This window comes from Macaca fascicularis, chromosome 14 (genome assembly GCF_037993035.2).
Source record: "Macaca fascicularis isolate 582-1 chromosome 14, T2T-MFA8v1.1".
NCBI lineage: Eukaryota > Metazoa > Chordata > Mammalia > Primates > Cercopithecidae > Macaca > Macaca fascicularis.
This window is the reverse complement of record NC_088388.1, coordinates 51,597,271-51,621,506: the sequence shown is the minus strand read 5'-3', so window position 1 is coordinate 51,621,506 and position 24,236 is coordinate 51,597,271. Positions and strand designations below refer to the sequence as shown.

The 24,236-nt window shown below is 40.9% G+C and overlaps 1 protein-coding gene across 1 annotated transcript in view; it reads left to right on the top strand.

The window, feature by feature from the left end:
• SPON1 (spondin 1) overlaps positions 1 to 24,236 on the top strand; it is a 296,524-nt gene that overhangs the window by 174,210 nt on the left and 98,078 nt on the right. Inside the window, exon 6 of the mRNA XM_005578559.4 lies at positions 2,598 to 2,746. Within this exon, the coding sequence (XP_005578616.2) occupies positions 2,598 to 2,746 (149 nt within the window). The remainder of the gene's footprint in view (positions 1 to 2,597; positions 2,747 to 24,236) is intronic.

Here is a 24,236-nt window from a genome sequence, read left to right as displayed (position 1 = left end):
AAGGCAGGTTTCATGTTTTACTCAGTTTTGTAGCCTCCCTAACAACCATGAAAGGAAGAAACTATAATTATTGACTGTCTATTGTGTGCCAGTAGTGATTTTAATATATTGTCTCACTTTTAAATAATTTAATTTAATTCTCATAATAGGTTGATAAGGTCGACATTATCATCCCTGAATTACAAATGAGGGAACTGAGACTCAGGGAAATAAAGTAATTGAATTTAACCAAGTTTACAAAGCCAGTAAGTGTCTATGCTAGCGTTTCAATCCCTGTCTGCTGGCTCTAAGACCAATGCCTTTCTTTTTTGTTGTTGCTCTTTGTTTTTTAACAGCACATAGGATACTACCTTAGCTTAGCAGGTGTCAACTCTGCTGAACTTATCAACTCTGCTGAACTAAGGCTTGAATTTAATCACAGTGAATCAAATCTGTGCAAGCTTGTTCCCAACTATGTCAAGTGCATATACTGCTGCCCTCCCATTTGATTGTCTGGATGAAATGCTTCTGGAAACATATACTGAGCACTAACAACACACTAGGCACAGCACTAGGTATTGGGCTGAAGGCAGGCTCCTTCAAGAAACGTTCAGCCTAGTGAAATAACAGACTGTAACAGTGATAATAAATGTGATTTGTGCTATGGCAAGACAGAAGACAAAAGCTTAGGTTGGCCTGCAGTGGTCTTGAGGAACTTCTGAGTATTTTATAAAGGAGGAATGGGAGTTGGCTAAGCCAAACAAGAAGAGAGTACAGAGCAAAGAGCATATGGTAATTCTGCACTAAGGTACAGAATTTCAGGCAGGACAGGCCTGAAACAAGTAGTATTTTGGTGGAGAAGGGCAGGGAGAGCAAGAGATTCTGAAGCTGGTCACTCTGTCCACATGAACCTAAGGCCGTTACTGGCTACCAGCCATTGCCCCTACACAAGCGTACTTTGGCTTAGACGACAGCTAGGACTCTCTTCACCCAAGAAATGAGTTAGAGAAACAGCTGGCAGCATCTCTATCCGTCTACTCTAGGGATATGAGAGATGAGGGATAAACATGGGATCTGCATTTTCCTGATGTGTAGGAAATAATGAACAAGCAATTGGGCAAACCCACATGGTCCTCTGCCTGGAGTGGGCCATGGCTGCCCTCAGCAGGCCAGGAAGGTGCAGCCTGGCTTTACACCTATGTTCTTGATGTGCCCCTGGAGCAAAGGGCCATAGGGAAGTGATGTGAGCTGTAAACAGAACCAGGCCATGTTCAGAAGCACTTTCTTAGGTGCTGGGCTGAAGAGTTCTGCCACTCTGGGCCACCAGGTGGGAAACTGAAAATGTCAGTTGGGTTCACCCAGTTCAAGTTTTCCTCTTTTCTATGCCTGAAAATGTTATTTAACTCGAGACTTTGTTTAAGCAACCAAAGAATGGCTGAGAATTGAGCCAACCCTGTGATGAACTAACTATATGTAACTTAGTAAATAATAAATTTTTATGCATCTATATTCATCACATGCAAAAACAAATCCAGTAGGGTACTGATACTATCAGTTCCTTCTTCCTCCCTTCCTTGGGGACTTAAATAAAATCCTCAAGTCAAGTTCTGTCTTGGTCCAGCCCAGATCTTACTCTGTTTTCCCATGCTATTGTGTTGTGCATTAATTCCCTCCCACATCCTGCTGCAGCTGCCATCCCATGTGATCTTCACCAAATCACTGTGGACTGGTCACTTCCACATATTCAAACTGTCTATCCCATCCTTTAAATTTAGTTAATTGCCCCTTGTACTGAAATGTACATGAAACTCAGCTGAAATCAACCATGTTTACTTCTAAGGCTGGTCCGCACACATTTCTTCTATCTTTTGCTCCTTGCTTACCTCTCCAGCTCTCCACTCCAACTGTGCTCCCTCCAATGCATTCTTCACACTGCTGTCTGGATGATTTATCTAAAATTCAAATGCAATTATATCACTCCTCTGCCAGAACCCTTCAGTGGTTTTCAGATCCTTTCAAATGACATCCAAACTCCTGAAGCATTTAGAGCAAGGCCATTCATGAGCCAGCTTCTTCCTACCTCCCTGGCATCATCCCCTAACTTTCCCCTTGACAGTTTGTGACACAGCAATGCTGAATTAGTTATGACTCTCCAAACACACAATGTTATTTAATGTTTCTGAGTCTGGGTATGGCTATACCACCCTGAATACACCCAATCTTGTCTGATCTTGGAAGCTAAGCAGGGTCAGGCCCGGTTAGCACTTGGATGGGAGTCTGCCAGAACAGTCCTTTCTACTCTCTTTTGCCTTACAAATATGATCAGCTTTTAACATTCTCTCAACTATCCCCTTCTCTGAGACCTTCCTAGACAGAACGCATCTCTGGGCTGCCTCTCTCTTGCTCAACATCTGCTATTACCTGTCTATACATTCCCAAGACCTATTTGCTTATAGGAACTCTCTCTTATCACTGAATAGCACAGGGCCTAAGACAGAGCAGGTGCTTAGTCAGTGCTCTTTGAATCATTGTCCAATTACGCATCCTCACCATCATTTAAGGGACTCATGTTTCAGCCACAGCCACACTGATAACTGCATCCTGATTGACTTTCCCAGGTCGGGCCAATCACTGGTCTGCAATCATTGGAGGATCCCACTCCAAGAATTATGTACTGTGGGAATATGGAGGATATGCCAGCGAAGGTGTCAAACAAGTTGCAGAATTGGGCTCACCCGTGAAAATGGAGGAAGAAATTCGACAACAGGTAAGACAAAATATCACAGAACGACCAAATAACAGAAATTCAATCAAAGCACTCCTTAGATATTGTTCCCAGAGGCTTGAAATTTGCAGTACAGTGTGCTAGAAGAAAATCTATTTGCTGAGTTTGGGGTTTTATGTTAAGTAGAGGACAGACAGAGGCACAAATATCCATTTTGTTGTCTCAGATTGTCCCTGACTGCATTCATGTTTTCTTCAGCCTGTGCTAAATGCTGCTGCTGTGGCCACATTGTTGGGATGCCTTGTCTCTAGTCTCCTGAGAGTCAAAGCCATGAATTAAGGTTTTCTTACTGTGATCTTTGAGAGGGTCAGAGGAGTAATAGTCAAGCTGTCCAGCCAAATCCCCAAAATAAACGTTTGTGTGTTGGCACGTGCATTTTGCAACTATGTCTTGAGGTACTTGATAAATTAGTCGTTAGTTCATCATAATCATTATGGACTAAGGCATCTTCTTTGTCCTATGTTGTGTGGGCCCAGGAGCAGTCCCATTATCTAGGCCCTCACTGATGCCTCTGCGAGATAAGGGAGAAAAAGCCCATAATTCTTGTCAATTCATTTGGCTGACAATGCCATCGTCCTTCATCAAAAGCCTGATCAGGTTGACACCAGAGAGGAGGCTAATGAGAGAACCTTGGAAGAAGAGCCGCGTGGCTCAGTGGTGGTTTACTGCAAGATGTGGCAGGGCAGCTTTAGCCATCACTACCCACAAAAGCCCGTCTAGCCTGAGAGAGCACATGGGAGCATGTCCCACTGCCCACCAAGTGCTCTGGAGGAAGTAAGGAAAGAGGAAAGCATGCTTGGGATGTGATCATTTTACAACACAGGTCACTAAGAGGCTGTTGCCCTCCCTGTGCTCCTGTCTCACATCTCCTGAGATGGTGCAGGAGGCTAAGGAAACACCAGGGACCCCATCTCCCAGTATGCATGTGCCCAGAGGCCTGAGCCGCACAGCAGGGCAAGTACAGCTGAGGCCTGCAGTGCTCCCTACCATCTGGACTCCAAGCTGCCCACAAACCCTAAATCGGATGCAACAAAGGTCACTCTGACTCCTGCTATAAATCCCCTGAGGAATCAGAAAAATGCCCTAGAATGAGCTTATGTTTCTTATTAATTTGATTTGAAGTCTTTCCTCCTTTCTTGGAAAAAAAGATGTTTGACCAGATGTTTTAAGAGCGCATGCTATTCATCCAAGATGAGCTATCTGACTATGCTCTGTTTCTCTGACTCTGGCTCCGTGCCTCACAATTGGCATCACTCCTTCAGACTATGGCAGAGTTATGCAGGGCACCATATTGGCACTAGTCTGTCTGGCCTATCATGGGGGAACCCTTGTTTGGGATCCTGGGGGTCCACATTCCCAGTTCTCAAGTATGGAATTATGCCTCCCTGATTTGTCAAGCTCCATAGTGTGGAATCTTGAAAACCTTTTGTTACAAATAGTAGTTGAAATATTAAAGTTTGCCAGTTAATTACATCAGGATCAGGGGCATCTTCATGATAACATCAGTCTCACTTGTTGGCTTACTTGAGAGGTTTCTGGAAAAAGAAGCCTGCAGGAATCATATGTAACTGGAACTATATTGTGCTGGTGAACATTATGTGACATGTGTCATAGCAATAAAAAGATTGAAAACTCATGGGTGGGACCCCCCACCACCACCACTGCCAGTCTCAGAATGTCCCTCTTAGGAAAAGGTTCTTTGGTATGTTCCTAATCAGCATGCCTGTGATTGGCTTGTATTACCACACAGGCAACATCTGTCTGCCTATCCCAGCTGGCTAGTGTTTCAGACATACAGTCATAATAATGAGTTTAATTATGGGTACCGCACATGGGAATGAGCATATCTCAGAGCCCATCACCACCTTTCAGGCCCCCTGGGTGCTGGATATCTACTTTTAGCTCCCCTCACATCTAGGCTGAGAGGATGCTATTATTATCCCAGTTTTACAGATAAGGAAACCAAGGCAAGTTCAACAGCAGAGAATACCAGGACTTAAACCCAACTCTGTCTGGCTCCAAAGCCCAGACAGTTCTAGATGTATAATCTGCTCTGTGTAAACCTGGGGCCACTTGTTCAAAACTTGTTGAGAATCTCAAGATGGTAATACCGTGAATTTCATAGCACGGGGTCCTGTGAGATTGCACAGGTCACCTGCCCATGAAGCCAGGCCTACTTGTATACCTTCCCTGTCCCACACAGCTGCCCCACAGAGAAATTCCTCTTGCAAACCTCTCAATCTGGCCTCTGCTCTCAGTGCCTCGGGTTCCCCAGCTCCTGGGAAAGTCAGTAGGATAGGGTGATTTCAGGATTCCAAATAATTCATCTTTCTAAATATTGTTCCCCGCAAGCACACAATTAATTATATTTTTTTGTAAGTCGGGTAAGAAACAACAGTAAAAGAAGCAAGAATATGAATCCTCCTAGAATATGAAAGTGTCCTCTGAATAACCAGAAACTTGCTTGAAAACATCAACAAACTAACACAGTGCTCTCAGCCTTTAATACTTTTTATCCTACCAATCACTCTGTCAAAGAACCTGAGTCCAGCCATGATGAAAATAAAAAGCCCTCTTTTCTCAAGAAAGACATTTATATGCTTACCAGCACTCTCTTATTATAAACTTACTGCTCACTGCAAGTTTCAAGGGCATGAAGAATCACAATAGCTATTGTTGGAGGTAAATTTTATGCTAATGACTTTCAAGCACAAATGAACAAAAATACTAATCCCATTAATAGTGGAAAGTTATAATAATACTGTTGAGTATAAATTTTAATGTTACTATAACTGCAAAACACCAAGAAAATTAATGAAAAATTAGAGCAAAATTATTGGCAGTAGTGGCACTAGTAGCTGGGGCTGGGGAAGGCCACAATGCTCACTCCTTCGTGGGAGGACAAAGGCAAGTGGGTCCTGGTGGCCAGGACACCTGGGGACTGGAAATTAGAAATACTGAGCTATGGCTAGTCTGGCAGGTCACAAATGGGTAATCCAAGGCAGGCGGGGGCTGTAGGAAATGGTAGATCACACTTGTAGGTTGGTGTGGGAGTGGAAAGTGTGCTTATGAATACTCGTTATGAAAACACTTCATCCCACTAAGACCATTTCTACTTCAGTAAGCCCGTATTTCTGGCATGTTTACTAAGTGTCTGCTTCTCTGCTGGATGCTGGCCCAAAGATGATGCCCCTTTCACTCAGTTATTCAGGCTAGAATCCCTGATCTCTCCACACCAAAACTCATGCCTTCTCTTTTAAATTCATCCAGTTCAATCTGCCCTCATCACTACCTCCCTCCACTCATCTCTTGCCTAAATTGCTGCACTAGCCTCCTGATGTCCCTGCCTCTGATTCTGCTCCTATTACCCATGCTGCCCCAGGGCCATCTTTATAAAAAATAAATCAGATCATGCCACTCCCCCACTTAAAATGTTTAATGGCTTCTCCTTTACCCTAAGATAAAGTCCGAATTCCTTATCATAGCCTGAATACCCTCTATGTCCTGGCCTTGTCTTACTTCTCCAATTTTATTTCTTGCTCCAACTCTAAATTTTGGGCATACAGAACCTCTTTCAGTCTGCACAAGAGGGCCATGCCCATCTTGTCTCTGGACCTTCTCTCAGCCAGGACATCTTCCAGCAGCCTTGTAATTGGTGAACTCCTATTCATCCCTCAGGACTTAGCTTAGATGTTGCTTCTTCCAGGAGGCTTTCCCTGATTCTGTACTAAACTGATCTTCCCAAGCGCTCTCCCAGCACTTTGTACTTCTCCTATTGTTAGCATCATCACACTTACATATTTGTTTGATGTCTCTCCCTCACTAAACAACAACGTTTAAAGCTGCCCTTCCCACTATTGTATCCCCTGAGCTTGGCATAGTATTGGATGCTTCCTAAATGTTTCTTGAATAGTTTGTTCCTTCAATAACTTTATAAATACTTATTGAACTTTTTATTCATTTGGTAATTTTACTGAAAACCTACTATATGCTAGGCATTGCAGATGCAGCAGTAATCAAGAGAACTCCTTTCCTTCATGAGCCTACATCCTAACGGTAGAGAAAAGGAAAACAAGTAAAATATATATATTTAAGTGAAAAGAAACCAACAAGGGTGGTGGTGACATAAAGAGGATTAGGAGTAGGGAGGGGCCTGTTTTAGACAAACTGGGCAGGGAAAGTCTCCCTAACAAGTGACCATGAAGCAGAAACCCAAAAGACAAGTGTAGGGGAAAATCATTTTAGATGCTAGCAACAGCACATGCAAAGGGCCTATGGGAGAACATACCTTATTGTGCATAGAACTAAAAAAAGACTAGTGTGGCACAAGGATAGTGAGGGGATTGTGGCACAAAAGGAGGCTGGAAAGTTGAATGCAGGACCACTTTGTCTCTACTCAGATGAAATTCACAGACAAAGTGGGAGAGGCACATACATGATTATTTCCATGTAAGGAACTTTTTTCCTTAGATGAATCTGTGCATCCGTTGGGGAAATGTGGGCACAAATGTGGGCACGGCCTTGTTGGGTTTCCTCTCTGCTGGAGTCTCCTTTTCCAGTCCACATTTGCTTCTTTCCACTATTCTAATCCTTCATTAGGGCTACTTTTATCTCTTCAATAATTTTAAATATGTCTAATTGTCTCTTTCAGATTATTCTGTTTTCTCATAATCTTTTTTTTTTTTTTTTTTTTTTTTTTTTTTTTTGAGACGGAGTCTCACTCTGGAGTACAGTGGCCGGATCTCAGCTCACTGCAAGCTCCGCCTCCTGGGTTTACGTCATTCTCCTGCCTCAGCCTCCCAAGTAGCTGGGACTATAGGCGCCCGCCACCTCGCCCGGCTAGTTCTTTTGTATTTTTTTAGTAGAGACGGGGTTTCACTGTGTTAGCCAGGATGGTCTCGATCTCCTGGCCTCGTGATCTGCCCGTCTCGGCCTCCCAAAGTGCTGGGATTACAGGCTTGAGCCACCGCGCCCGGCCTATTTTCTCATAATCTTAGAGAGTACTTTTCCTTTTCATTGGACTTGCTCTCTCGGTGTCATTAGTTTGTTCTTTGGTTTTAAATTGTTTGATCATCTTCAGTGGTATTTGTTTTGTTGTTTTGAGATGGAGTTTCGCTCTTGTCACCCAGGCTGGAGTGCAGTGGTGCGATCTCAGCTCACTGCAACCTTCGCCTCCTGGGTTCAAGCAATTCTCCTGCCTCAGCCTCCTGAGTAGCTAGGATTACAGGCACCCACCATCATGCCCAGCTAATTTTTGTATTTTTAGTAGAGACGGCGTTTTATGTTGGTCAGGCTGGTCTCGAACTCCTGACCTCAGGTGATCCACCCACCTTGGCCTTCCAAAGTGCTGGGATTACAGGCATGAGCCACCATACTGAGCCTCAGTAGTTTTTTTTTTTCTTTTTCTTTTTTTCCTGTTGCAGGAAAAAAGGTTCAAGTGATGGTGTCTTTACAGTGAGTTTATATTTTCTTCTCCTGGTCCCACCCAAGTTTTTGTGTCATTTCTCAGATTGGAATTGCCCACTGCACAGCTAGTATACACCTGGACCCTGCATTTACGCGTGAGAGAGATTGGGAGTTCCGTTTCTTGGAGGTGCCTCGGGCAGAAGCAAGCTTCCTTGCCATGTTCCCAAATGCTTGATGGAGGGTTTTCTCATGCCCTATTCACAAACACGGCAGCCCTTTAAAACATCCAACTGTACGCAGGCGTGCCCTCCCATGCCCCACTTCTCACTGGCTCAAGATTTCCCCTTCTTTCCACGTATGGGCTGCTAAACCCCCGCCTCCAACTCCTGGGGCCCATATCCCAGTCCAGGGCCCCAACAGCTCACCACGCACTAGCTCCTGCTTACTGTTTTGAGTTATACTTTCTTCCCCATTTCTGGCATCTGGGCAGTTTTTCTAAACTCATTTACATATTTCTGTAATGTGTTTTGTTATATTTGTCCAGCATTTCTATCTGTTTGTAGAAGGAAAGAGAACTTTTTGTCAGTTCAGTTTTCCACATTTTCAGGTATCCAACTAATACCTGTAACACCTAACAAATATCTGAATTGATTGACAAGCAAGCCATGAATGGTTCTTGCATAAAACTCTGAGCTTTGAAGAGCCACCCATTTATTAAAAATCCATTAGAAAAATCACTCCAGCTTTTATATTCCTCTGAATTCAAGGCTTTCCTGACCATAAAAGGTCAGATAATGGTGGCCCCTAACACAGGCATTGATTATTTCACCTTCAGGAGACCTTGCTTTGGAGGATGACTTGAACCAGCCCACAGGATGATCACACCACATGGCCCCAAATGGCAGCCATAGGATCTTCCTCCTTGGCTTCTCACAGCTAGATGAGCAGTTTTGGTGACTCTTAGTTGAAGCACCAGAAAGACAGTTTGATCACTGGATAGCTTGGGCAATGGTGCCCCCTGCATCAGTTGTTACCCAACCTTATTTGGGTTACATTGATGACACACACTTCCTTTGTTCTCCCCCACCTCATTCAAGGCCTAATTCCATGTAGTATGGGTAAGTGGGCACTTGTGGCTGATAGAAATAAAATGATGCTCAGAGTGGTGATAGGCTAAGGAGTCAAATAAAGATTCTGTCACAGATACTTGATATAGAAATTAAAACATTGTTTGAAAGGTATGATTTAAGACATATGAAACCTCTTACTTGCTTTCAGTTGAGTCTTCAAACAAATCCAAATCACAGAAGGACAAGCTGCCAGAGTGATTTGGTGATGCCTGTTCTTTAATAAAACTGGCACAGGCTGCCTTTGCTGGAAGGGTGTAGAGCTGGCCTCTTAGCACTGCTTCTTAACCTCTGCAGTTTTATAAGACAGCGTCATGATCCCTGGGAATTTTTCTGAGAATCTCTGTATAAAGGAAATGTGGGACAGTCTTATTCAAGACTTACAGAATATTTGACTCACTGAAATATCTATTTTTACAGTAACTGAGCCAAAATATTGCAAATAGAAGGCAAATTTAAGTGAGGGATCATTAATATATTACCTTAAGATTTAGAAGACAATTTAGCAATATCTATCAAAATTATACATTTTCTTCTTTCTATTATAGTAAAAGAAAACATAATATTTACCATCTGAACCATTTTTAAGTGCACAGTTCAGGAGTGTTAGGTATATACACATTTGTTGTATGTATATTTTCCTTATACGTCAACATAATAAAATAATTCTATATCTACGAATATATCTTTCTGAAATAGTCTTGCACAAAGGTATATGAGGAAGAATATTGATTACAGTATTTTGTTTTTAAGAGATGGAACAAGCAAACTTTCATCAATAGGGGATGTATTAGAAACTCTGGATGCATTTAACAGGTCAAATACCATGCAGCTATTAAAAAGAATGAGGCAGATTTGTGTGTACTGATACAGAATGCTCCCTGGTATATATCGTTAGATGGGGAAAAAGCAGAACAGTGTGTACAGCTTGATTCCATATATGAAAAATGGCAGTTTAGAGTGAAATGATTATATGCATGTATAGGATTATATATGCATAGAATATCTCTATGAACATACACCAGAAACTCCTTGCCTCTAGAGCACACAGGGAGAGTAAGGGGCAGAACTGAAAGATTCATTCACATTTTGTCATATGGCCTCTCGTATTGCTTGAATTTTACCATGAACACAAATTACTGTACTTTTTTTTTTTTGAGACAGAGTCTCTCTCTGTTGCCCAGGCTGGAGTGCAGTGGCACCGTGTTGGCTCACTGCAACCTCCATCTCCCAGGTTCAAGAAATTCTCCTGCCTCAGCTTCCTGAGTAGCTGGGATTACAGGTGCCCACCACCATGCTCAGCTAATTTTTATATTTTTAGTAGAGATGGGGATTTGCCATGTTGGCCAGGCTAGTCTCAAACTCTTGACCTCAGGTGATCCGCCCGCCTTGGCTTCCCAAAGTGCTAGGATTACAGGTGTGAGCCACCGCACCTGGCCTACTGTACCTTTTCAAAAGAATAATATTTAAATGAACAAAGAAAACTTTGATAAGAAACTAAATATTTTCCCCCCCAAAAAATTCCATAACTTAATTTGTAGATTCAATGTGCCCCCTCAAAAATCTCAGATAATTTTTAAAAAATTATACAGGCTGGTTCTATAGAAATGGAAAACTGAACAGTCAACAATAGCAAGAAAATGTTTGAAAAAGAATAATAATGAAGGGGAGACTGGCTAAACCAGATATAAAAACAGTATAAAACAACGTTAACTAAAACTATGTGAAACTAGAGAGTGAATACACATATCAATAGAAGCTAATAGAAAGTCCAGAAATAGGCACAAATTCATTTGTAAGTTAAGTATATGAAAAGTGTATAATTTCATATCAGTTGGAAAAACACTAGATCCTTCAATAAGTGGTAATGGCACAACTGGAAGTCATCTGGAAAAAATATTTTTCTTCATACCTTAATCCTGGAACCAATACAAGCTCCAAATACATCAAAAATTTAAATATTTTTGAGTGAAGACATAAAAACATTAGAAGAAAACATGAAAGAACCTTTTTTTTTTTTTTTTTTTGAGATGTAGTCTTGCTCTGTCACCCAGGCTGGAATGCAGTGTTGCTATCTTGGCTCACTGCAACCTCCGCCTCCCAGGTTCAAGCAATTCTCTTGTCTCAGCCTCCCAAGTAGCTAGGACTACAGGCACCTGCCACCATGCCTGGCTAATTTTTGTTATTTTTTTTAGTAGAGACAGGGTTTAACCTTGTTGGCCAGGCTTGTCTCAAACTCCTGACCTCAGGTGATCCACCTGCCTCGGCCTCCCAAAGTGCTGGGATTACAGGCATGAGCCACTGTGCCCAGCCAGAACCATTTTTATAATCTAGAGCAAAGTTTTTTCCAAGCACATCACAAAACCCAGAGATCATAAAAGGTTAATGGAGTAAACTAAAAACATTTCTTTTTTTTGAGATGGAGTCTCGCTTTATTGCCCAGGCTAGAGTGCAGTGGCGCAAACTTGGCTCACTGCAACCTCTGCCTCCAAGGTTCAAGCGATTCTCCTGCTTCAGCCTCCTAAGTAACTCAGATTACAGGTGCCCACCACTAGCCTGGCTAATTTTAAATTTTTAGTAGAGACGGGCTTTCACCATGTTGGCCAGGCTGGTCTTGAACTCCTGAATTCAAGAGATCTGCCTGCCTCAACCTCCCAAAGTGCTGGTATTATAGGCACAAGCCACCACGCCTAGCCAAAAACATTTTTGAAATAGTGGAAAATACTAATACTTATTTTTTTTTTTTTGAGACAGAGTCTCGCTAAACAGAGGGCTAATTTTTTTATATATATAAAGAGCTTCTTATGGTCAGTTTTTAAAAGACCAGCAAACCAATAGATCAAAACACATGGACAGGTCTCAGAAAAGGAAAATCAGATGGCTTTTAGATATTATAAAAGATGTTCAACCTCATTTACAATCATAGAAATACAAATTAGTGGCCGGGCGCGGTGGCTCAAGCCTGTAATCCCAGCACTTTGGGAGGCCGAGACGGGCGGATCATGAGGTCAGGAGATCGAGACCATCCTGGCTAACACGGTGAAACCCCATCTCTACTAAAAATACAAGAAAATTAGCCGGGCGAGGTGGCGGGCGCCTGTAGTCCCAGCTACTCGGGAGGCTGAGGCAGGAGAATGGCGTGAACCCAGGGGAGCGGAGCTTGCAGTGAGCCGAGATCGCGCCACTGCACTCCAGCCTGGGGCACAGAGCAAGACTCCGCGTCAAAAAAAAAAAAAAAAAAAAAAAAAAAAAAGAAATACAAATTAGTTTCACAGAGCTATAATTTTTGATCTGTTAGACTGTTAGACTTTTGATAACTATATTGTCAGAGGTGTAGGGAAACACCTTTCTATACTGGAGACTCAGCAGTTCATAGTCAGAAATTCATATACGCAGATATGCTCACATTTAGGCACATTCTATTTATTGAACATTGTAACACAAGAGTGGAACAAATTAAGTATCCATGAATAGGGGACCAGTTAAATAAAAATGAGATTTTGATATTAAACATTTCCAAGACAAATTGTTTCATTAAAAAAGAAAATACAGCAGGGTACTCACGGTTGGTCCCATTTGTGCTATCTTTTTAAAGATGTGTACTTACGTCTCTTGAAGGGTATATAAGAATATTAATAGCGGTTGCTTCTGGGGTGGAGAGTTAAGAGATTGCGGAAAATGAAGAGGAGGGACCTTTCACTGCATTCCCTTTGGTGCCTTTGGAATGTGGTGCCGTGTTTTTGTGTTATCTATTTAAAAAGTAATTATTTTATCACTGAAATAAAAAAAAGTAAGCCAACCAGCCAACAAACACCCAAGCTTAGGAACACTTAAACGATGCTGTGTCTGAAAGCACATTGTGGGGTCTTCCTGGATCATTCTCCTCCTGGTGACCAACAGAGCTACAGTTCACCTATTATTTTAGGTGAGAAAACTGAGGAAAATACACTTCACATGTCCGAATGCTAATGGCAACGCAGACTTTTGACTTCCAACCTGGTACTTTTTTCTGTCTCTGCTAAAAAAGAAGAGACCTAGGCAGCCCCGAAAACGTCACTCTGGTATATGTACTCATCCAGTGTACTGAAACATTTACTTTTCACCAGATTGTGTCTCTGAGACAGTTTAGAACTGGACTTTTCAATGAATACTTGCCATCTAGTGGTAAAAAAAAGATGTGTGCACCTAACACAGACTGCCCTCATTCATTCATTCCTGCATCAAACACCATACAGTCATGCACTGCATAACATTTCAATCAACGACAGGCTGCATCCATGACAGTGGTCCCTTAAGATTATAATGGAGCTGAAAAATTCCCATTGCCTAGTATTCACTATACTATAATTGTTTCATTATTTTAGAGTGTACTCCTACTCATTTTTTTTAAGTTAGCTATAAAACAGCCTCAGGCAAGTCCTTTGCAGGTATTTCAGAGGAAGGCATTGTTTTCCTAGAACAGGAGAGTTGTGAGTTACTGCCCCTGAGGACCTTCCAGTGGGACAAGATGTGGAAGTGAAAGTCAATGATGTTGATGATCCTGACCCTCTATAGGCTTAAGCACATTTTTTAAAATGTATGTGTTTACATCTTAGTTTTTAACAAAAAAGTTTAAAAAGCTGAAAAAAGAATTAAAAGAAAAAGTCCTGTAGAATAAGGATATAAAGAATGAAAACAGGCCGGGCGCGGTGGCTCAAGCCTGTAATCCCAGCACTTTGGGAGGCCGAGGCGGGCGGATCACAAGGTCAGGAGATCGAGACCACAGTGAAACCCCGTCTCTACTAAAAATACAAAAAAAATTAGCCGGGCGCGGTGGCGGGCGCCTGTAGTCCCAGCTACTCAGGAGGCTGAGGCAGGAGAATGGCGGGAACCCAGGAGGCGGAGCTTGCAGTGAGCCGAGATCGCGCCACTGCACTCCAGCCTGGGCAACAGCGTGAGACTCCGTCTCAAAAAAAAAAAAAAAAAAAAAAAAAAAGAATGAAAACATTCTTGTACAACATGCACTGTGTTGTTGTTTTAAGGTAAGTATTATTACAATCATTAAAAAGGTTAAAAAAAAAGTGTATACAGTGAAAAGTTACAATAAACTAAGGTTAATTTATTATTAAAGAAAAATGTTTTTATAAATTTAGTGTAGCCTAAGTGTACAGTGTTTATTAAGTCTACAGTAGTGTGCAGTAATGTCCTAGGCCTTCACATTCACTCACCACTCACTCACTGACTGACACAGAGTAACTTCCAGTCCTGCAAGCTCCATACAGGTGTACCATTTGTTATCTTTTATACCTTATTTTAATGGTACCTTGATATGTTTAAATATACAAATACCATTGCGTTACAGTTGCCTATGGTATTCAGTACAGTCACATGATGTACAGGTTTGTAGCCTAAGAACAACAGGCTGTACCATATAGCCTAGGTGTGTAGTAGGCTAGACCCTCCAAGTCTGTGTATGTACCCTCTATGATGTTTGCACAATGAAGAAATTGCCTAATGACACATTTCTCAGACCATATCCCCATTGTTAAGTGAGGCATGACTATATTTGGGAAATCACTTGTCCTTAAGGCACTCCTAGTCTCTTGGGAAAGACTGACAGAAAAGCAGGTGATTCACCAGTATGTTGAAGAGACCACTGCACTCCCATGTTTATTGTGGCATTATGCACAATAGCTAAGATATGGAATCAATGTAAGTGTCCATCAACAAATCAATGAATAAAGAAAAAGTGGTGTATATACACAATAGAATATCTAGCCATAAAAAAGAATGAAATGCCATCATTTGAGGCAATGTAGATGAGCTTGGTTAACATTTTGTTAAGTGATAATAAGCCAGGCATGGAAAGATAAATATCACATGCTCTCATTCATATGTGGGAGCTGCAAAAGTTGATCTCATAGAAGTGGCATATGGAATAGTGGTTACTGGAGACTGGGAGTCAGGGGATGGTGAGAGGTTAGTTAACGGATGCAAAATTGCAACTAGATAGAAGGAATAACTTCCAATGTCACTGTAGCATGACTGTAATTAAAAACAATCTACTGTATGTTTTCAAATATAGCTAGAAGAGCAGATTTTGAATGTTCTCAACACAAACAATAAATGAGGTGATATGCATGCAAATTACCCTCTGATTATTATACATTGTATACATGTATCAAAATATCACACTATACCCTGTAAATATGTACAAAATTATGTGTCAACTAAAAATAATAATAAAAGAAAAAAGAAGAGAAAAATGGAGAACAAAAAGACCCATGGTGAGCGTGAAACTTAAAAAAATAGAATAGAAAATGACTCATTAATGTTTTCATTATATTGATTACCTGCTGAAATGGTAATCATTTGTGAAAAAGAAAAATAGGTGGCTCCACTACAGTGCAACTAAAGCTAGGAAAGTCAAGTACAGAACACGGGGAGCACAGTGTAGGGTTTAACTTTGCCTTGGGAAATTGCAGGTATCATGAGCAACATTGAACTCAATTTTCTGGATTCTCAGTAGATGCTAAAATTACCTCCTTTCTTGTCTTCCTCTTGCTGGACCCCATCAGGATTGGGATAGCAGTTTTTGTTGTTACCTTCTCTGTGTCTGAGGATGGACTCATTAACTGATCATGTTAGGAAGGCAGCCAGTGTATGCCCTTTGGCTACATGGAGTAGCTGTTCCAAGAGCTGAATCCATGCCACTGTTGCATCTGGTCTGCAGATCTGTTTTCCAAAGAGCCATATGCGAATGCATTGTTCATTTCCCACCTCTGGTCAGAACATCTGTGGAATGTCCCTCCTGCCCATGTAGTTCTTCAGCTGTGTTATCCTGAAGCTCTCTTGAAGGTTAGCCTTTCATTCTCCAAGCAAACAAGTTCTTGTAGCCCATAGAAGATGCCCTCCATAGAAACAAAAGCAGTCCACGCAGCTTGCCTAGAATGAAAGGTGCGTAAATTGGTAGGGGGTGGACCTGCAAAGAGAGGTGGGGCCCTTTCATAAATGAACTTAAACACCAGGCTGGTGAGATGCTGAGATTACAAGTAGACCTAAAGTATTTGGGGAGCCAGTGAGAGTTTCTGAGCAGGGAAGTGACCAGAGACCAACGTATTTGTTCATTCAACAAATAATTGTCAACATCTACTGTGTGCAAAGCTCTGAGTGAGACCCTGTGCTATGGACCCCAGCACAGAGATGAATAAGACCCAGGGTGGGAGACATGTCATCCTCCTGGGTTATAATGCCTTCTACCCCCACGCAACAGCTTAAATTTTTTGTCTCAGAGAAGGAAAGAAACATCAGAGCATAAGAAATTAGCAACAGAAATTATAAACTATAAATCACAGTTCTAATTGTTCTATAATCATATAAGCATAGCAATTTTTCTTTAACATAGAAATATACAAGTCAAAGATAAAACAGGAGCCCAATCTCATGGAGAGATAGTCTGCTGCCTCTACCCAGATATTATACCATGTCCTTTTGACACTGTGGACCCAATAAGGCTTCCATCCCTAGAAGACCTTTCTCTCCCGATGTGTATCCATCAGAATTCCACTCAACCTTCCATACCCTCCTTGCCAGAACACCTTTCCTTCTCCTTCCAAATGCATGTCATTTCTGCCTCCTTGGATCTTCCAGACCATCTTGTAACCCCGTTTGTCCCAGTTCCTGCCTTGTATTATGGATGTCTGCTCCTAAAACAAAAGTAGGAGTCAGTATGAGCTGGGATGTACTCTGGAATCACCCCTCCATCTCCCTAGTGAGGCTTCGCATATGGTTCATGGTACATTGAGAAGTGTCTGTTGAATTGAATGCTTTAGAACTTGGTTCACTGACAGAAGGACTCCTTTAGCAAAGTTAGCCATTTTACCTCCTTTGTCTCCATAGCTGCTACCAGTTCTCCAAATTACAACCTATTTCCCAACAGACTCCAGTTACAGTACTTCTTAATTTATCTTCCTATTAAAAGGCAAAACTACTGCTTCATTAATCAATGGGTAAGGAAAATCAAAAGCTTATTAACTAGCAAGCCAATGCTATTCTAAAGGGCATTGATTCATGTATGTTATAGGCAGCCTCTTCATTGATAGCTACAGCTCTTGGAGGGCAGCTGTCTGGAGTAGCACTGGGGAAACTGAAATCTTTTTTGAAATAGCTTTTAAATGCATGGAAACACATCTGATTCTTATTGGGAATTTCTTGATAGGGAATACAGAAGGGGAGACTATTTGCTTGTCAGCAATATGATATAGAGACACATCATTTCATAGGATTTCATAAGTGCATACATGTAACCAAGAAACACAGATACTTTCATATTATCTTGAGCAAAATAAATTTATTCTTTAAAATGCAATGAGTGCCCTGCATAATGTATTCAAGAATCAATGCAAATATAAAGGATGTGCTTATTGGCTTGTGATCTGTATTCATGACTGCAAGTATGGTTGGATCTTTTGAGATGGGGGTTTCCTCTGTTTCAGTGGCCAAGGGATATTCTTTCTCAAATGGACATGGTGATAATTTGAAACTTATCCCATGCATAGTGACCCCAAATTTGAGTAAATATATATCAAGTACATATGATACACAAATAAGTGAGTCTGAAGTTAACCTCCAAGCACTACAAATTAGGGCCCTAAGACAACTGCAGAATTTGTTGCAGGGCAGGTGTATGGCCTGGTTTAGAGCTTTATTATTTTGACCTCCATTCGCATGTTAGTTTTACTTATTCTTCTATCTTCATTCTTTAACAACATACATCCTTTACTTATTAGATCCTAATATATTAGCATCTAATATACTTTTACTATTTTTTGGACAATGCAAAAAACCTTAGAACAGTGTAATTCCCTTTAGCCCGTGTATTAGTCTGTTCTCACATTGCTATAAAGAACTACCTGAGACTCGGTAATTTATAAAGAAAATAGGTTTAATTGACTCATGGTTCTACAGGCCGTAAAGGAAACATGGCTGTGCAGACCTCAGGAAGCTTATAATCATGGCAGAAGGTGAAGGGGAAGCCAGCATGTCCTGTAAGTCTGGAGCAGGAGGAATAGAGTGGGGAGGACCATACACTTTTAAACAACTAAATCTCTGAGCACTCACTCACTATCACAAGGAGTCCACCCAATGATTCAATCACCTCCCATGAGACCCCTCCTCCAACACTGAGGATTACAATTCAACATGAGATTCATCTGGGGACACAGAGCCAAACCATATCATTCTGCCCCTGGCCCCTTCCAAATCTCATGTCCTTCTCGCATTTCAAAACACAGGCATGCCTTCCCAACAGTTCCCCAAAGTCTTAACTCATTTCAGATTAACTCAAATAAACTCAAGTCCCAAGTCTCATCTGAGACAAGGCAAGTCCATTCTGCCTATGAGCATGTAAAATAAAAAACAACTTAGCTACTTCCAAGATACAATGAGGGAAAGGCATTGGGTAAATGCTCCTGTTCCAAAAGGGATAAATTGGCAAAAAAAATAAAGGGGTTACAGGCCCTATGCAAGTTCAAAGCCCAACAGGGCAGTCATTAAATCTCAAAGCTCCAAAATAATCTCCTTTGACTCCATGTCTCACATCCAGGCCACACTGATGCAAATGATGGGCTTTCAAAGCCTTGGGCAGCTCCGCTCCTGTGGCTAAGCAGGGTGCAGCCCCTGCAGCTGCTTTCACAGACTGGCATCGAGTGCCTGCAGCTTTTCCAGGCACAGGGTGCAAACTGTTGGTAGATACCATTCTGGGGTCTGGAGGATGGTGACCCTCTCCTCACAGCTCCACTAGACAGTGCCCCAGTAAGGATACTGTGTGGGGGCTCCAACCCCACATTTCCCCCTCTGCACTGTCATAGTAAAGGTTCTCCATGAGGACTCCATCCCTGCAGCAGACTTCTGCCAGGACATACAGGTGTTTCCATACATCCTCTGGAATATATGTCAGCCTCAACTCTTGCCAACTACACACTCACAGGCCTAACACCATGTGGAAGCCTTGGCAGCCTCCAGCTTGCATCCTTTGGAGCTCTGACCTGAGACATATCTTGGCCCCTCTTAGCCATGGTTGGAGCTAGAGAGGCTAGGACGCAGAGCGTCATGTCCCAGGGCTGCACAGAGCAGTGGGACCCTGTGCCTGGCCCACAAAACCATTTTTCCCTCCTGGGACTCTGGGCCTGTGATGGGATGGGCTACTGTAAAGGTCTCTGAAATGCCTTTCAGGCATTTTTCCCATTGTCTTGGCTATTAACATTTGGCTTCTTTACTTATGCAAATTTCTGCAGCAGGCTTGAATTCCTCCCCAGAAAATGGGATTTTCTTTTCTACCACATGGCCAGGCTGCAAATTTTCCAAACTTTTATGCTCTGCTTCCCTTTTAAATATAAGTTTCAGCATCAAGTCATTTCTTTGTTTATGCAGGTTAGTTAGTGTAGGCTTTTAGAAGCAGCCAGGCCACATCCTGAATGCTTTGCTACTTAGAAATTTCTTCCACCAGATACCCTAAATCATCACTCTCAAGTTCAAAGTTCCACAGATCTCTAGAGCAGGGACACAATGCTGCTAGTCTCTTTGCTAAGGTATAGCAAGAGTGACCTTTACTCCAGTTCCCAGTAAGTTCCTCATCTCCATCTGAGACCTCAGCCTGGGCTTCACTGTCCATATCACTTCAGCATTTTAGTCACAACAATTTGACGAGTCTCTGGAAAGTTCTAAACTTTCCCTCATCTTCCTATCTTCTTCTAAGCCCTCCAAATTGTTCCAAAGTCACTTCCACATTTTCAGGTATCTTTGTAGCAATGCCCCACTCCATGTACCAATTTTCTGTATAAGTCCATTCTCACATTGCTATAAAGAACTACCTGAGACTGGATAATTTATAAAGAAAAGGGGTTTCATTGGCCCACAGTTCCACAGGCTATACAGGAAGTATGGCTGGGGAGGCCTCAGGAAATTTACAATCATGGCGGCAGGTGAAGGGGAAATTGACATGTCCTACATGGCTGGAGCAGGAGGAAGAAGGGAGAGGTGCCACACACTTTTAAACAACCAAATCTCTGAGCACTCACTCACTACTATGAGAACAGCAAGGGGAAGTCTGCCCCCATGATTTGATCACCTCTGACCAGATCCCTTCTCCAATATTGAGAATTACAATTCAACATGAGATTTGGTTGAGGACAGAATGCCAAACTATATCAACCCACTACCACCTTAAGTATTATTGTTACAAAATAATTAAATTTCATATATATTTTAACCTTACAACACATTTATTAGTATTGCTTTGCCCAGTCAAAATTCATTTGGTTTTACCCAAATATTTACTCTTTCTGTTGTTCTTCACTTTTTTATGTCCATTTTCCTTCTGGGATGATTTTCCTTCTACCTGAAAAACTCCTTCAGCATCTTTTAGTGAGAATTTGCAGGCAAAGAATTCTCAGTTTTTGTTTATTTGAAAATGTCTTTATTTTGTCTTTATTTTTGAAGAATAGTTTTAAATAAGTTGCCACTTATTTTCATTCAGTATTTTTAAGGCATCACTTGTCTGTCCGTGGCTTTTATGATTTCTATTGAGAAGTCCTTTGTCAGTCTTATGGTTGCTTGTTAGAAAGTAACATGTCTTTTTCCATAGCTGCTTTTAAGATTTTGTCTTTATCTCTGATTTTCAGTAGTTTTACTACATAGGTAGGCATGACTTTATTTATATTTATTGTTTTTGAGATTTGTAGCACTTCATGCATCCATGTCTTGGTATCTTTTGTCAGTTTTGGAAAATTCTGGCCCTTATTTCTTCAAACATTGGTTCTATCCCAATATTCTTTCTCCTCTCCTTCCAGAATGTTAATTATATATATGTTCAACTTTATCATCATTTTCCATATGTTTCTTATGCTTTTTTCTATATTCTTTATCATTTTCCCTCCATACTTTAGTTTGGATATTTCCTAATCCTCTCCTCTGCTAGTTTGAAATGCTATTAAACTTGTTCTTAATTCTAGTTATCATATTTATTAATATTAGTTCTAGAATTTTCATTTGATTCTTTTTTTAGAAATTCCAGTTTGTTGCTAAAATTCTCCATCAGATTTCTATTTCCTTGAACATATTAATTACAGTTTTTAAGTCCAAGTCTGATAACTATAATATCCAGATCATTTGTAGGTCTATTTCTATTGTTTGTTTTTCCTTTGTTTCAGTTTCCTGGTATGTCTCATCATTTTCTATTGAATACCAGACATATGTATGAAAACTTATAGGGGCTCTGGATGACATTATCTTCCTTCACAAAGATTTGCTTCTTCTAGCAGGCAGTTAAGAGTATGGAAGATCACCTTAATCAGGCCTTGGGTTGGGCTGTTTTTAAGCTGGATTCAGTCTTTGTGAGAGCTCTTTTACTTATGGTTCACTCTTATTCCATGGGTGTAGCTCTTCAGGGGTTCCTCACTTAAAGCCTAGGGTGCTTACCAGTGTGTCTCTTCCTTATGGTTTCCAATGTCCAATTTTAATCTTCCTCAAATCTGAGGCTGCCAAAAGCTCTGTTTAATCTCTTAGCCACTAATTTCTACACAGAGTTGCAAACTTCCTTCATCATGACTCTTACAAATTAGCAACTGCCTCAGAAGAAACAGCAGTGCCAAACATCAGGCTTACTTCTCTGTCCCTTTCTCTTCAGGATCCTAGCTCAAGTCATTTTCTCTCCCCAGTCCTGTGAGACTGATGAAAGCTGTACTCAGCTTGTCAGCCTCTTAGCCTTGTGTGGCTGATGAAAAAGCCAGAACCTGAAGGGAAAAAAGCAGTTTGGAATATCTGACTCACCTCCATGCATTTCCCTTCTCTCCAGGATCTTGACCTTCAAGTCCTGGCTGCATTGAAGCCTTTCCAATACTTTAAACCAAGTTACTTTGTTTTGTTTTATTCATTTTTTGTAATTGTTCTTGGGAGGTTGTTGGTCTGATATAAGCTAGTTCATCAGTGCTGGAGGTGAAACTAGTACCTCTTCTTTAAGTACTTGGGTTCTGTCTCTCCTGCATGCAAGTCTTTCTCTTGCATCATTCTTATTTGTCTCTCAAATCTCACTTTCTGGTATCAGTTCTAATATGCTAGGTGTGGAGGACTGTACGTCTGTCTACAATTGTTCAAATCTTTCCTCTTAAGTAACATCTCTTACTATTTGTTTCTATTCTTAATTGGTATTGGGAAATATAATATTACATCAAGTGTGACTTCCTTCAATGTGAGTACCTTGGTAAAATTCTGCAACTCTTAAGACTGAAGAAAAAAACCTCTATGGATTTAACATAATTAATTACTTTATAGTAATGTAGGACTCTAATTGATTCTTACCTCTAAGATGTCATGAATTGATGCCACTTTTTTTCTGTTTTTTGAGCTATTAAATGTGAAAGAGTCATTATTAAAGATTTTTTTGATGCCTTTGAAAAGGAATTACAGAAAAGGTGCTCAACATCATGATCATCAGAGAAATGCAAATCAAAACTATAATAAGCTATTATCTCACCCCAGTTAAAATGGCTTATATCCAAAACATCAGGGAATAAAAAATACTGGTGAGGATGTGGAGAAAAGGGAACCCTCATACACTGTTGGTGGGAATGTAAATTACTACAAGCACTATGGAGAATAGTTTGGAGGTTCCTTAAAAAACTGAAAATAGGGCTACTATATGATCCAGCAATCCCACTGCTGGGTATATATCCAAAAGAAAGGAAATCAGTATATCAAAGAGATATCTGCACTCCCATGTGTGTTGCAGCACTGTTCACAATATTGGAAGCAACCTAAGTGTCCATCAGCAGATGAATGGATACAGAAAATATGGTGTGTATATATACACACTGGAGTACTATTCAGCCATAAGAAGAATGAGATGCAGTCATTTGCAACAACATGGGTGGAACTGGAGATCATTATGTTAAGTGAAATAAGTCAGGCACAGAAAGACAAACATCACATGTTCTCACTTATTTATGAAATCTAAAAATAAAAATAATTGAACTCCTGGACTTAGAGATTAAAAGGACAACTTCCAGAGACTGGGAAGGGTAATGGGGGTGTGTGGATGGGGATGGTTAACAGGTACAAAAAAATAGTGAGAATGAATAAGACCTATTTGATAGCATAATGGGTGAATATAGTCAATAATAACTTAATTGTACATTTTTAAATAACTTAAAGAGTATAATTGGATTGTTTGTAACTCAAAGGATAAATGCTTGAGGGAATGGATACCCCAATCCCCATAATGTGCTTATTTCACATTGCATCCCTGTCCCAAATCATCTCATGTACCTCATAAATATATACACCTACTACATACCCACAAAAAAATTTTTAAATTTGTTTTAAAAAGAAAAGAACTATAGATACTCCTTGACTTACAGTGAGGTTACATCCTGATAAACTCAGGATGTTTTATCAGTTGCAACTGAAAAACATTGAAAATAACATTAAGTCAAAAATACACTTAATATACCTAAGCTACTGAACATTATAGCTCAGCCTAACCTACCATATATGTGCTCAGAACAGTTACATATTATTTATATATATATATATGTGTGTATGTGTGTGTATATATATATATATGATGGAGTCTTGCTCTGTCACTCAGGCTGGAATGCAGTGGTGTAATCTTGGCCCACTGCAACCTCCACCTCCGAGGTTCAAGCGATTCTCTTGCCTCAGCCTCCCCAGTTGCTGGGACTGCAGGTGCATGCCATCATACACAGCTAACTTTTATATTTTTAGTAGAGACAGGCTTTCCGCATGTTGTCCAGGCTGGTCTCAAACTCCTGACCTCAGGTGATCCACCCACCTCAGCCTTCCAATGTGCCGGGATTACAGGCATGAGCCACTGCATCCAGCTAGAACACTTACATTAACCCACAGTTGGGCAAAATTATCAAACACAAAGCCTATTTTGAAAT